Source organism: Lytechinus pictus, chromosome 11, assembly GCF_037042905.1.
Source record: "Lytechinus pictus isolate F3 Inbred chromosome 11, Lp3.0, whole genome shotgun sequence".
Lineage (NCBI taxonomy): Eukaryota > Metazoa > Echinodermata > Echinoidea > Temnopleuroida > Toxopneustidae > Lytechinus > Lytechinus pictus.
In genome coordinates this window covers 14,301,783-14,317,004 of record NC_087255.1, presented here as the reverse complement: position 1 = coordinate 14,317,004, position 15,222 = coordinate 14,301,783, and the positions used below count along the sequence as shown (strand labels likewise).

The 15,222-nt window shown below is 35.5% G+C and overlaps 1 protein-coding gene across 1 annotated transcript in view; it reads left to right on the top strand.

The window, feature by feature from the left end:
- The window catches only part of LOC129270853 (uncharacterized), a 95,219-nt gene extending 85,196 nt beyond the window's left edge, over positions 1-10,023 (top strand). Inside the window, exons 37-40 of the mRNA XM_064107025.1 lie at positions 582-865; positions 4,016-4,082; positions 5,074-5,332; positions 7,035-10,023. Coding sequence (XP_063963095.1) covers positions 582-865; positions 4,016-4,082; positions 5,074-5,332; positions 7,035-7,487 — 1,063 coding nt within the window. The 3' untranslated portion in view covers positions 7,488-10,023. The remainder of the gene's footprint in view (positions 1-581; positions 866-4,015; positions 4,083-5,073; positions 5,333-7,034) is intronic.
- The last annotated feature ends 5,199 nt before the right edge of the window (positions 10,024-15,222 follow it).

Genomic DNA, 15,222 nt, shown 5'->3' with positions numbered 1-15,222 from the left:
TACTCTCAAATCTCCACTTTCTCGCCTATCCATTTCTTCTCTTCTTCTATCCACTGTTTCTATAACACTTCACATGGTGTACCGTAAACCACATCAGCGATTGTACATACCACCATGCAAACCTTCAAACAACATCTAATGAACGCTTGTTGACACTTTAAAACACAATGTTCATCAAAATGGAAATATATGCCACTGCCATTCTGTGCCGTCAAAAATGAAATACCTGCACACCATACATGGTATGTTATCTCAAAGATATAGAACTTCAACATCGATGTCTATCTGAATAACTGAATTATAATCTGTATTTTACACCTCACAAATAGTTTCTCCAAAATTCTACGCCATAATAGTTGGTTGTAGCAAGTGATATGCGATATGAACATGGACCTGGTCACGGAGGATTATCTTTTGATACTGGGTGCTGTGACAATGCTCAGCACCCGAGTATCATAACAATAATCCTCCTTGACCAGATCCTTGAATATAAAATTATTTATATCGATTTTTATTTTATGTCGATTCAAAGTCCAATACTAGTCATTGTTAACATTGTTTCAATGCTACAATCTTGATAGGAATTTGAGGACGAAACAGACCAGCCAGATCTTCATCTGTTTATGCGCAACTTTACTGTGTCTCTACATAACGTTCGTCATCATGATCTCTCTGGATTCGATCAGAGATTACCGTGAGGTTCAAGCAGGACCTTGTGGGTTCCTTTCAGCCCTTGTACACTACTTCGTGCTCTCCTCTATTGCATGGATGGGAGTGGAAGGATACAATACATATCTTATCATTGTGAAGATATTCAACACCTACATCCCAAACTTCATGATCAAGGCATGTCTGGCTGCATGGGGTAGGTTTAGTACTTCTTTATTTTCTAAGACCAGCGTGAGGCAGATTTACTATACCTTTAAGAAGCCTTCCATCTGTCCATACTACAGTTGGATATGTATTGTACGGTGGCCACCACTTACATTATTCCCATTGTCTGTTGCATATAGCGTAATTACTGGTAATTATACTAGACTATGGGATGGTCGTTAAAATTGTGACTTTCCGTGGGGCAGCAAATGCAACCACGGTTCCTGGACATGATAATATGTAAAATAATTATGTGTGAATATATGCAACATGTTGCCATCGCTGAATTCTGCTAATTTGATAATATATATAATTTTAGATGTTCCTATTATGAGCTTTAAAATGCTAGTCTCAGGAAACAATATTTACGAATCTATCTTTATGCTCAATTTCAAAAATCATAAAAGTAAATATTGTTTCCTAAGACTAGCATCTTAAAGCTCATAGGAACATCTAGGAACATCTTTTATTTCAAAAATCATAAAAGTAAATATTGTTTCCTAAGACTAGCATCTTAAAGCTCATAGTAACATCTAAAATTATATAACAAAGTCCTATCAAATCAGTTAATCTGTCATTTTTTAGTTATGTAAATAGAAACCACCACATTTACAAGGCGTATGAATATAAGATGAAGCATAGCGCTATTAAGTCATGACATGAGTCACATCATTTATCGACTCAATTAAAAAATCTAGATCTAGACCAATACAAAAATCATCAATGTTCGCACTGCTTCACTTTTGCAGAGAATGAAATGCAAGAGCACAAAGTGAAAATATTTTGGCATGGACAAAGATCGCTGTCACAAAGACCATCATCTTCAAAATCATCCTCTGTATCTTTTTCACCTTCGATCGCTTGATTGCTGGTTGATACGAACGATGTTTGACCTGGCTCTGGGCAAGATGTAACGTTAGTTTGATCCATTCGAATCTTGCTGGGCTGCAGACAGGGACGAGAATCTCTCCCAAAAGGTAGGGGGTACAGAGGGCTGGAAAATTTGACAAGCAAGCAAAAAAAAATATCATCCCAAATTTAAGGTCATTTCGACGAAAATAAGTTGACAAGCAAAAAAAAATAAAAAGGTTGTTATCCCATCTCGTCCTAAAATACATGTTTTATTTCGATTATGAATGATCTTGTATTTCTTACCATCATAAAAGACTTCAAATAGTAGGGGGGACATTTGAGTAGGGGGGACATGTCCCCCCTCGGATTTCCGCCCATGGCTGCAAGTCAATCGCAAACTTCTCTGGCTGATCAGTTTTTGCTGCACGAATAGCTATTTTTATTCCGATGTCTCAGGTAGTACACCTGCGAATGCAGCAAAGGTTTAAATTTGTTCCAGGTCTTTCAGGTCTTTACTTGAAAGAAATTTACTGGCCCTCTCTCCTTGGGTAAGACGTGCATGTATCATATATTTGCTGGTGGTAAAACGTCATTTTCGCTGTCAAAACACGACGAGGACGACGACATCTTGTCCGCCATCGTCGATTTTATATATAACGTATAGCATATACAGCGAATAAAAAAATAAACGCGAACGAGGACACATGCATTGTACACGCTTGCGCGCGTTCGCGGAAGTCTTTAACACACGGGTGAATGGCGGAATTTCCAGTTGAATCAATGGTACGATTTTGCATATTATCTTAATTTTGAGTTCAGGAGTAGAATTCAGCGATGGTAACATGTTGCATGAATTCACATATAATATTTTACATATTATCATGTCCAAGAACCGTGGTTGCATTTGCTGCCCAACAGGAATGAAAAACTAGAGACATTTTTCTTGCCCATCCCATAGGCTATACTATGATAAGGTTATACCCACAAATCAAAGCCTACGTGAGCTACCAATTGTTGCCAAATTCCCCATTATAATTGTTCTATTTTTTTTCTTTGACCGACAATGTGCATGCAGCATAAGATGGTGGTCACGTCAGTGTGCAGATTTCCACCCAATCATGACTGTGTGATAGCACACTCAGAACGTTTGCCAGGAAATTGCGTGTTTTTGTATACATTTTTAATATAATGTCAATGAAAAATTTCGAAGTTGTCTTGTGAAGATTAGGAGCAAGGTAGTCCTGTGTTTCATGATATATAATTGACGGAATGAACCTCCTAGAATTATTTGGATCATTACACGCATGGATGAATAACAGACAATCTATAGAAGACAGCAAAATCTCAGTCGCGCCAAGTGGGTCGGTAAGAATTAGAAAATGAGAGTGTATTACTTTGTACATGCTCAAAGGCCCATACCCACACAAACCCTCATTTACACATACACAAACCATATACACACCCTCACCACCCACAGCCCCAAACCCACATACACTGTCACACACATGCACACTCACACACCCTATCACATCCACACCAGTGCACGCACGAGTACACATTTACACTCCTCAACAAAACTAAGCTTCCACCCACCTACACACACCTACACACACGACACACACACTCACAGACAGTTGGTAAAAATATAAACATTGATCATGAATAAGGACAACCGTGAAAGGTTTTTTCTTTGCTTTTTGTTCTTGCGCAAGGGATGATAATGTGTTTGAGGGATAATTGAAATGTGCTGATGGTGGGTGTGTGTGCGTTAAAATACTTTGAGGGTATGTTTGTACACATATAATTAGTGCATCTGATTTAATCATCCACTGAGATCCTGCAGTCATCTGCAGATTGTTTACTGAGTCATGCTGCAAATATCCAAATAAAAATGGGACCAACAAATACTGGGACAATGACAAATTAAAACATTCCATGAACTTCAAGTCCTCATGCTCCACACAAGACAACTTAAGAATTAAGGGACATTTTTGTTTTTCAAAACTATGCATTTTTAAACGAGAAAGGAAATCACTTAAAATCTCCAAATAGGGTCTAAAATGTTGATTTGCAATCTGGAATAGGGAACATATACATCACATTTTATACCAACATTTATACCAACATTTATAACCAGCGAATATTCATATTACATTGTACCAAAGCACATAAGTTTAGACTGTAGCACGGAACGAAAAATCAAATGTTGCAAGTAATTGCTCATCGATATACAAAAATACATTTTTTTTTTTTATATAAAACGTCTTATTGGGTATATCTTTGCTTCTAGGAGTTCCTGCACTCATTGTGCTTCTCACAGGAGTTATTGCCAGAGGCTCATATGCCCATGATGATCTGTAAGTAGTAATTTTTAGAACTTTTGAAGGTTTCAGTGGCGAAGAATAATAGTGTAGTAGGTTTCACGGTACACCATGTATCTTCCTTGGGCAAGTGTTGGTCCTGAAAAGGACCACCCAATCTCGACGTTTTGACAAGTGTGTTCTTGTCGTCTTCATGAGAATGAATTGAAGACGACAAGAACACATTTGTCGAAACGTCGGGATTGGATGGTCGTTTTCAGGACCATTACTTTCCCAAGAAAGTTATATGGTGTACCGTGAAACGTACTTCACTAGTAATGTTTAGAAAATTAAAAAAGGGAATTTTGTGACCCAATGGATTAGTCTTCTTACTTTGAAACAGAGGGTCGTGGGTTCAAATCCCAGCCATTGCGTAATTTCTTTCTTCGGCAAGAAATTCATTATTGTGCTGCACTCAACCCAGGTGAGGTAAATGGGTACCTGGCAGGAATTCATTCCTTGAAATGCCACCTCACTGTAAAGGGCCGCGGGGCTAAAGCCATGGTAATGATATCAAATTGAGCGTATAGGCACGCATTTGGCAGTGATATGCGCTACATGAGCATGTCGGTATTTTCATTATTTGTTTACATTTAGATGCTGCGATTTGCAAGTTCACAAAGATTGATAAGCTCTTTACACTGTAATAACGTTGTTTGAAAATTTAAGCACGATGTTTATAAAGCCCGTCCTCTAACAACTATTGTTTAAATGTTTTAAACAACTGTTAAAACTTTTTAACAAGTTGTTTAAAAAGTTTAAACAATAAAACAAAGATGAAACAAATTGTTGTTAGAGTGACAGGTTTAAACGATGTGTTATTTTTTATTATGTGTAAAGATGGCATTTATCTTTATTTCCCATTTGATGCATGAACAATTACTATAAATAATTGTTGGCATTATACAGACAAATAGTGGATTTTCAGTAACGTACAAAAGTGTTTTGGTCCTTAAAATGATAAAATGTTACATATTACCAAAAACAGGTGTTTTCTACAATTCTGGGCTCAAATTGGTGGTCTCCTGATTCCCATGTCAATCATCATCGTCATCAACATCGTCATCTTCGTCCTGGTCATTCGTCAGTTGTTCAAATCCGCAAAAATCGCTGGTCGGGTGAAGAGGGAAGCTGAGGTTGAACGTCGAGAGACCATCGAACGAGTCCAGAATGCGATTTGTATCCTGCTCCTTCTTGGTCTGACTTGGATCACAGGTTATTTTCTGCTGATTCCATCATTTAGTCCGGTAAATATAGAGCTACAAAAATTATAACTTATATATCGGTCTTTATGTCCCTCAATGAAAATGTGTTGCTATTTAATTGGTCGAGAAACCTTCACGTGACTGATCATAGTTTCACCAGAAACATGAAATTCATCGGAGATGAAAACCACTCAATCACTCGGGCACAGCGCACGACAGACTGTCTCCACCGGGCAAGTCGAGTAATGCGGGGGTGGCGCTGAGGATTGTAATAAAAAAAAATTATAAAAAAAATGAAAATAAAACGTTTGTTATTGCTTACTTTTCACGGTTGTAAATTGTTTTAAAACGACAATGGTACATAATGTCAGAGAATAACATGGCACACAATGGTAGAAAATGACAAACATGATGGGTTTTAAAGATTGATTTAATAGACATATGCGTTATTCATCTGAATCAATTTTGCTAATTTTAGTGCATGAAATCAAAATCTGGTTTTAAATCTATAAAGCCCCCGAAACGCTTATTGTTTTAATTGAGGAATTCTGATCAGATGCATAATGAAAAGAAATCAATATAAAAGTGATTTGAATGTTTTTAAAATGCTTTTTTTTCTTATGTAGTTTTCTTACTCTATGTTTTTTATGTATTTTAATGGAAATAATTAGCAAATATTATCGAAAAGTACAAATAATGATACAGGTACAGGCGAAAATTTACATTGGATTTATAAATAAAGTCACTTTTTTGAACAATTTCGGGTATGATACATGTATGCACTTGTTTCATAATATCATAACCACATACCCATGCATGCATCCCCAAAATGAATGGCATGAATGACTTGGCATGGCAAGATCATCATCATCTAATCTCTTACAAATTCCAGTTGCTAAGAGATCATGCGGGGAACGGGGCTTTGTCCATGCAGGGCCTAACTTGTAGAATTCTCTTCCACAGAGTTTGAAAATCCAGACTTCAGCGACCACCTTCGAGGGCAACCTGAAAACATACTTGATTAAGAGTGTGTTTTGATGGACATTGACTTATTGTTGTTCAGAAATGTATTATATGCAGTAGCTTATGTTTTTCTGCTCTGAAGCACCTTAACATCTAATCAAGAAGGAAGTGCGCTATACAAATTTCATGTGTTATGGATATTATTGTATAGAAGGGATATAAAACAAATATACCGGACGTTTCTTTCGAAAGTATTGTGGAAGTATTCATACTCGATTGGTCCGACAATGTTACTTAATATTTTCCCTCGGGATTTCGCTCATTGGAAAAATGGTTATTGCCGAACCAACCTCGGATAAAATATTTCCACTATACTTTCTCAAACCCGGTAGATTTATATGATATTTCCCCTTTGCTCTCACTAATATGACATACAATCAACTCTGTATAAGTCGACCTTCAATAAGGCGAATAATCGACTATGTCCAAGTTACTTTTGCGGCCAGTGTATGCAAGACAGTCATTTATCTTTTGTACGTCGAACGGATTTTCTGTGGTCCAAAGAGATTCGATTTTATACAAAGTAGGCAGAATTAAGTACCCTAAAAAATATACATGTACGTAAACAACGGTATTCGATGTTAGGAACTTATCTTCTCCCCTTCCTCTCTCCTATTTACATTATATTTACGGCAGCATTAGTAAAATTATGGATGGAAAAGCATGAAAGGATTCTATGACCAATTATGATGATATTGATTTTATATCTTTTGTTTAACAGGTGGCTCAGCCAATCTTTATCGTCCTGAACTCCTTCCAAGGACTGTTCATCTTCCTACTCTACTGCGTCAGGAAACCTCACATCCGCAAGAAATGGGGGCTAACTTGCTTTGACAAGAAGAAAGAGGTCAGCACTACTTCTGGTGGTGTACAAAGTTCACTAAACCCATCCAGCACATCAGCTGGTGTCGTGAGCGGCGCGATTGGATTGTTGTCTCCGGGTTCATCTGGTAATTTCACATTGCCTACAAATAAAGCGGACCCTGTATGTCTGCACAACCCAACATATGACGTATGGCAGATTGCGGAAGACGTTGCCCCACCACTTGACAATGATGTCCAAAATTCTAAAGAGGGGCAGAAGAACAAAGAAAGCGATGAAACTGATACTGGGATGGTTAGTGTCCGCGTTGGTGACCCGGCCCAAGAGGCCCGGGAGGAGGGCACTAAATAGTTCTTAGACATGATAAGTAAGACCTAGTTAGATCGGCTACCGCTTCAACGATGTCAGCAACGAGTTGGTTCTACTGTTCAGTCTGGTAATAACCAGTACGTGCCCCGTTGTACAAAGAGTTACGATTGATCCAATCAATCGCAACTATGGAAAGCCAGCAAAGTCAACATATGACATGCATGTTTGTTCAAAAAAAATTCTAGATATGAATCCATATCCATAAATTCATTGATTTCTTGACAATTTGGAGTGTTCTCCTTTGATTACAAAGGACATTTTGCAAATTTCCTGTAGAGAAAATTATGACATTATGATTAGAGTTAGTTACGATTGATCGGATCAATCGTAACTCTTTGTACAAATGAATGTTGAAATTGCACCGTCGCCATTCGACATTCTTCCTCTACAACTATCAAATTGACTAATCAGAGATTCTTGAATTGCATATATATATAACACTGCCGACTTATAAGACAGCTTTGGCTTTAATACTTTCATAAGTTATTTTCATAAACAAGAATGGTTTCTCATATTACAGAGGCCATGGGATCGGAGGGGGGGGGGGGCTGTCCTAACCTCCTTTTACACTTTTTTGTTCAGTACCATGCGCGCAAAAACGTAAAAATTACGGTCAAATCAAATTTGATTATGATGCTGCAGCCCCCCCCCCCTCCAAATTGCTCTGTGGCCTTTTACAGATACCAATAATCCAGTAGATAAGTACAATTTATGTGAGGTATGTGTGTGTGTGATTGCGTGTTAAATGGCGTACATGCATGTTTGTATGTTTGGTGTAGGGATGAAAATCATTTGTGATTTCAAAATGAAATACAGTTATTGTCATGCCTGCTAGATGACATATTGAGGTGTATTACTCGGAGAGGAGATATATATTTTTCTTCATTTTTCTTTGGGAAATGCATTAATTAGTATTATGATTCGTATCACAGCTTTCCAAATATTGACTGCTGCGATGCAGGATGTAAACACAATACAACGTTCTTCAGTTCTTAATAATTATGTCTTAACGGATTTCTATTTCATGTATACAGTGTGTTGTTCATATTTGAGGTAAATTACTTAGCTATGAGAGGTGCATAAATTCAGCTTATCAGGTTGTTTCTCGAAATAATTATTTGTTTTTAAGTATGCAAAAAAAAATTTCTGGTAATGCTGCTGAAATAAACTTTTTAATCATTGTAATCGTCCGCATACATATTGTGACTAAATTCATGTTGTTTTCTACTCCAGACTTATTTGTTGTCATACAGTGTACGCGGATAAATTTGTACATTACATTATATGATTGTTCAGTTATAATTGCATTAAGTATGGCCAATAACTCCTTATTCCATCACTAAAATACTCAGAATTTCCACGCATTTATTCAAGTTTATGAATCAGGAATTCAGCTAATCAGGTTGTTTCTCGAAAGAATAATTTGTTTTAAAGTATGCAAAATTATTGTTCTTGAATGTGCTGCTGTAATACATGAATACACTTCTTTTTATTGTATTACATGGTGAATCATTATGATCAGCCCCATAGATATTGTTGCTACATTCATATTGTTTTCTACTCCATACTTTTGTTTTTCATACATTGTACGCAGAAAAATTGTATGCAAGATTATATGACTGTTAAGCTCGTTGTATTAAGCCTACTAACCAATCACTCCTGATTTGATTGCTAAAATACTCAGAATTTTCATGCATTGCTTGCAGTTTATGTGTCAGCCAGTCATCAATAAAGTAAAGCAGCCCAAGACATGACCATGATATGTTCATCGCATACGTTAAGAATTTGACAATAAGATCATGAGAATTAATCATTCTATCATAGTATTCGTTCCAGGTGTTTCAGACAATAAAAATTATTTGAAAACAATATATTTTTAAACAAATAGCAATTTATAATGTACCTAACCATAAAGCTATTCTTCCTAAAACAAAACAAAAAGGGGAGAGGTGAACAGGTTTGTTTATTTGTTTATTTTTGTACCTGATTTCAGTTTTTCTAATGTTGGATTGGCTGCCCATGCGATGCCGAGTATGATCGATGTTTTATTAATAATTAATTACAAGTTTTAGTGGATATCACTGCAAATATATACTGCATGCATGAGTGAATAAAACAATTTTGATAAATGGTACAAACAGACCTTTGGCGGAAAGTACTTGTATCTTAATTTCCCATTTAAAGTCAAATTAATAGTTAGTATCCTTTCCTTAAATCATACCCGTTGGAGCCACTCTGAATAAAGAAAAGCTAAATGTGGGGAAGAGGCATGGAGAAAACAAAGTAAGAAATTAGGAGGGAAAAAAATAAAGACATCAAGGTCCGGAAAACAAGCCGGCGACGGCAGTGGAATCTTGACCTAGGTTACGTTGTTGACACGCCACTATAGGGTCATTCTCAAAAAAATGTTACAATTCACAAAAAACGTGTCTTGACTATCTTATGGCCGCTAGCTTCACAACCTTAACATTTTCTACAAAAATATTATCAAGAAAATGACAATAATAGACTAGCTCCACAAAGCATATGCGACCAGTGACTAGTAAAGCTCTAATGTTATTACAAAAGCCTTTTATTTCTGCTTTTTGTTAAAATCGACGCTGTCTCGGGTGAATTTTAGATTTTTCTATCATTCTCTTTCCTAAGTAGTCTGTATTTCTTACCTACATTAATGTCTGGTGAGGGCAGCTTGGTGTAAACGTCTGACATACTGCGCTTTTCCTAGTATTTGATGATCCCTTTGTGATTAATTTCACTTTTAACTTTGTCCCAAATTCATTTTAACCTCCGTAACGAATACTGCCACAAGTTTTTTCTCCCATTCAAAGTGAATGATATTATGTGATAATGTGTCTGCAAGTAGAGTGATATTCATTAATAAATAATTAATAGGGAATTATCCTATGTGTTTCCTGTATTACACAGAAATAAAGGACTATTCTTAAGAATTTAAATGTTTGACTAAACAGCTTTAACATCCGTAACGCACCTTAAGAAAATATGCACTTTGGCAGTTATGTTAAGGATTCAGTATTATATAGGATAAGACACACCTTTCATAATAAATACAATTTTCAAAGGTATGGCTGCTAAATAAGGACCACGTTGGACCATAAAGCATAAAGACATTAACTTCCGTAACGCATTAACTTCCGTAACATTTTTTCTTGAATATGCTACAAATTTGTGCTATACTGAATCACTCCGGATCATACAGATATAAATCATAAAAGGTACCGTCCACCTACTTACCCATAAAAATGATAGCTATTAATCCTTGTCAAATTATTATTACACACCTTATTTTCAACATCAATTTGAAAAGAGGGAAAATTGCCAGCGAAAACAATTTCCCGAGAATTATATATGACATTTAATGCTTTTAGAATTTTAAATAATTCATTCTACAAATTTTAAAATATTGGCATCTTCTTTAGAATTTAAAATTTCTAATTTCCTTTGCTATATAAAGTGCATTAACTTCCGTGACAATTACTGTTACGGAAGTTAATACACTTCTTTGCTGTACTTTGCTGAGATTGATAGCACGATTCTAGTTCCAGAACAGGTGACATGGCTTTGTCTAATGCTGTAGTCGGCAGAAATGGTGTAGAGAAAGGGAAGAAGGAGAAACAATTAAGCTTTCATGGACAAGGAAGACAGAAAAACTGTTTGCAATGACTCATGAGGAGGGTTAATGTATCACCGATCAAAAAGGTGAGCGCAAAGCGCGAGCTAAAACTTGTGTATAGTCTAACCTGAAAAATTTAAATTCTAGCATTTTTTTTGTAAAAATGACCAGGATGTTATTTTAATAAACTTTAATTCGAGTTCAAAGTGCTAGCTGATTTTTTTTCGTATTCTGACTGAAAGCTTGACATTTTAAACACTCTTTGTACCAATTACAAGGATGGGTATCTTAATTGATGCGACTGTAATTTTTTTATATTTTGATCTGAAAACAATAATTTTTGGACGTTGTAATTAGAGAACAAGATATATATCCAGTAACCAATTATTGCAAAGGTAAAACGCGCGCTTTTTGAGATTTATTCCCCCAAACGGGACATTCTACTAACTTTTTGTAATCATAAAAAGGATGGGTGTCTTGCTAAGGAAATGATGCGCAGCGGGTGCGAAGCGCGAGCTGAAAATATGTGTCATTCCAATATGAAAACCAGACATTTTAAGCACGCTTTCAAATAAAGAGGATATAAATTGAATAAAAAATAATTTCATGCAATAGAATACAAAAGAACAAGTGGGGATTACATGTTTGTACACCATCAATCAACTCTTAATATTCATGAAGATATGCTTAGACTAAATTGTTTCACTAAAATAATGCAATTAATATTTAAAATGGCATAACTTCGTTATTCCTTGTTCGATTTTGATCATATTTGCAGCATTTTGTTTGTCTGCATACTATCTGTTCAGATCATATTTTTCAGCCTGGATGACCTCTTCAATTCGCATAAAAAGTACTGAAATAATCGATATAGGCCTACTGACATGAAAACATGGAAAGGGGGGTATTTCAAATACTCACGGTTTGTTGGAATTTATAAATGAAATACGTATTTCGATAATCAAACATTTTGGCTATTCATCATTTTTAAAATCACGAACAGGATGCGTAATTGCGTATCTCGATGAAACAAAATAATTAAAAAAAAATCGCGATTAGATCATATAGATTCCATTAATAATTTATGTATTTGTGAATTTTTAGCCTCTTGTTTCATTCACCTTACTTTTTTATTATTCATTTCCCCATGTCCTTTTTTAAATGTTTTTCCCTCTTTTTCTATCTTTTTGGGCTATTGGCAAGCGGCATGATTCCTCGTAACCCAGAGAACTCATCCTGGTTACGGGACTGGGATTGTTATATTTTGTTTATTGCCAGAAACTTTAAAGATGAACTGTAATTCTGTGGCCCGGTTATTCGGTTTTCTCATTCCAACTTTGAACAAGAACGAGAATAAAATGACAGTTTCCGTTTCCTGTTAGGTTTTTCACATTGTTTAGGGGGGGGGGGTTGGCAAACTAAGCTATGTGTTCCACATTTAACTTTATTTATTTTAAAAAAAAGTTACACGAGTACCTAAATATGGATTTTCCTAAGCTAACAAATAAATACTGCAATTTGTGACTTGATTTAACTTCCGTAACGAAGACTGACAAGGGTAAATGCCACTCGAGGATTTGATGGTAAAGTATCTTGGGATTCCCAGAATTGGTCATGCATTGCTTAAGATCTTGCTTAGGATTAGTTAGGGCCAGAAACTTTTAAGATGAACTACAATTCTGTGGCCCGGTTATTCGGTTTTCTCATTCCAACTGTGAACAAGAACGACAACAAAAATTAAAGTTGCCCGTTTCCTGTTCTGTTTTTAACATTTTTTATTTGGGGGGGGGGGGGATTAAGCAATGCGTTCCACATTCATCTTCAATAACTTAAAAAAAAAAATTATACCAATACCTTAATATGGATGTTCCTAAGCTAACAGAATAAGTAGTGCAATTTGCAACTTGATTTTAACTTCCGTAACAATGGTTGACAATGTTAAATGCCATTGAGAGGATTTAATGGTAAACTATCTTTGGATTCCCAGCATTGGTCATGCATTGCTAAGGAACTCGGGTTATGGATGAAAGTTATTTTAAGGTTGCCTCATTCAAATTATGAACATTAAACTGAACGAAAGATGTGCAATGATTTTTTTATAGTAATTTTTGTTAAATGTTATTTGGTAAAATCCTGCTTATGAAAAAGAATATTGAATATTTTTCTATCTTGCAAACACTTTGGCTTCAGTAAATAAAATTGTTGATACCTCAGTGAAACTAAATGGTGTGTATTTCTATTTCAATCATTACAAACGTGATTTAATTGAGTAACATAAGTGAGCAATGCTATACGATTAACCTCCGTAACGTTGATATATACAGTGTTTGAGTTAATCCGGTCATTACTTCAAATTGACGCAACAGCGACATGCCCCTTTTCTGTTGCCACATTCTCATACATGGTACTTTTACAATATGTATCTTTCAACCCATTTTGTAGACTTAATTTTTAAGATTTTTCCCCCCATCAATTGTAGCATTTTACTGAGAATGACCCTAAAGATAATATAAACGGGCCTATCAAACTTGTACATATTTTAACAGGGTAATAAGATTTCATTGATTATTCTGTACAATGTGACAATGTTTTGTTTATCAACATTTAACTCTTAACCAAGGTGAAGTTTTGTTTTTAATTCCATAACTTCTGGAGTACAAGGGCGGAAATCTCTCCCCCAGATGTATAGGGGGGACCAGGGGCTAGAAAATTTGACAAGCAAAAAAAAGGGGTTATCACCACAAATGTAAAGTCATTTCGACCAAAATAAATTTGACAAGCAAAAACAAAAGAATACATCTTTTATCTCGATTTTGAATGATGTATTTCTTTCCATCAGAAAAGACAAAAAATAGTTAAGGGACATTTATTATTTGTCCTCCCTGCGATTTCCGCCCATGCAGAGGTATATGAATTGTGTTGAGAAATTTGGACAATAATGGTATTAAATTAAGTATCATTCATGGTATTGCGTGAGTTTCTGCTCCCATTATTAAGGGCAAATGTCATTTGGGGTCAATGAGTTGTATTTTGTGAATAATTACACATCCTATTAAGTTTTGTTGTCCAAGTCATCACTGCTGCTATATTCTTATGCAGACGAGAGCGCCAGAGACGTTCCACCTATTTGAATTAAACCTTTATATTGCTTTCTTTTATCTCGAGAATTTATTTTAGTAATTCTACCAAAATAAAGAGTCCTAGAGATGGATTTACCATAATTAAGGTACTAGTATTTCATATGAGAAACACTGTTTAGTGCGCCATAATTCTTGAAACTTACTACTTGTCTTCCTTGGTCGCTATACGCTACCATACTAATACAAACATGATAAATAACGGAATTATATTGTTTTAACTAAAAATGCAAAAACGTACATTTTTGAAAAAATTTACTGCGCGATGGGTTTGTTTTACCCCCTTTTCTATGACACAGCGTGGATAAAATTGGGCGAGCTTTAGAAAAATGAATAGTAATCACTCAAACGTAATACTATTTCTGGCCAAAATAATGATTTCATCTAATAGATGAGACCAAAGCCCCAAACATGTATGTGAATAAAAAAATATATCCCCATGCTGTAATTATTTTCAGTTTCAATGAATTTTTCTAAGTGCAAACCATTTATTGATATAGGCAATGTATTATAAACTTGCGCCAGTGGCCGCGTAAATATTACTAAATTAATTACTTAACTTAATAAAATAATTGTGTGTTGAGCAGACAGGGCTGTTGTGAGAAAGAAGAATGTACCTGACAATGCAACAATGTATTGAGAAATAAAATTACTTTTACAAAATGAGCGGCAGGTGGAATCATTGTTTCTGTTTGTCTAGGTTTGTTGACAAGCACAAATGAAAAAGAAAGTGAAGGGATGGGAAAGAAAGAAAGAAAGAAAGAAAGAAAGAAAGAAAGAAATAAAGGAATAAAGAAAGAAAGAAAGAAAGAAAGAGAGAAAGAAAGAAAGAGAGAAAGAAAGAAAGAAAGAAAGAAAGAAAGAAAGAAGGAGAAAAGGGCAAAAAGAACAGAGAAAACGAAAAGAGAGGAGGAAAGAAAGAAGAGAGAAAAATATAAAAAGAAGGCCA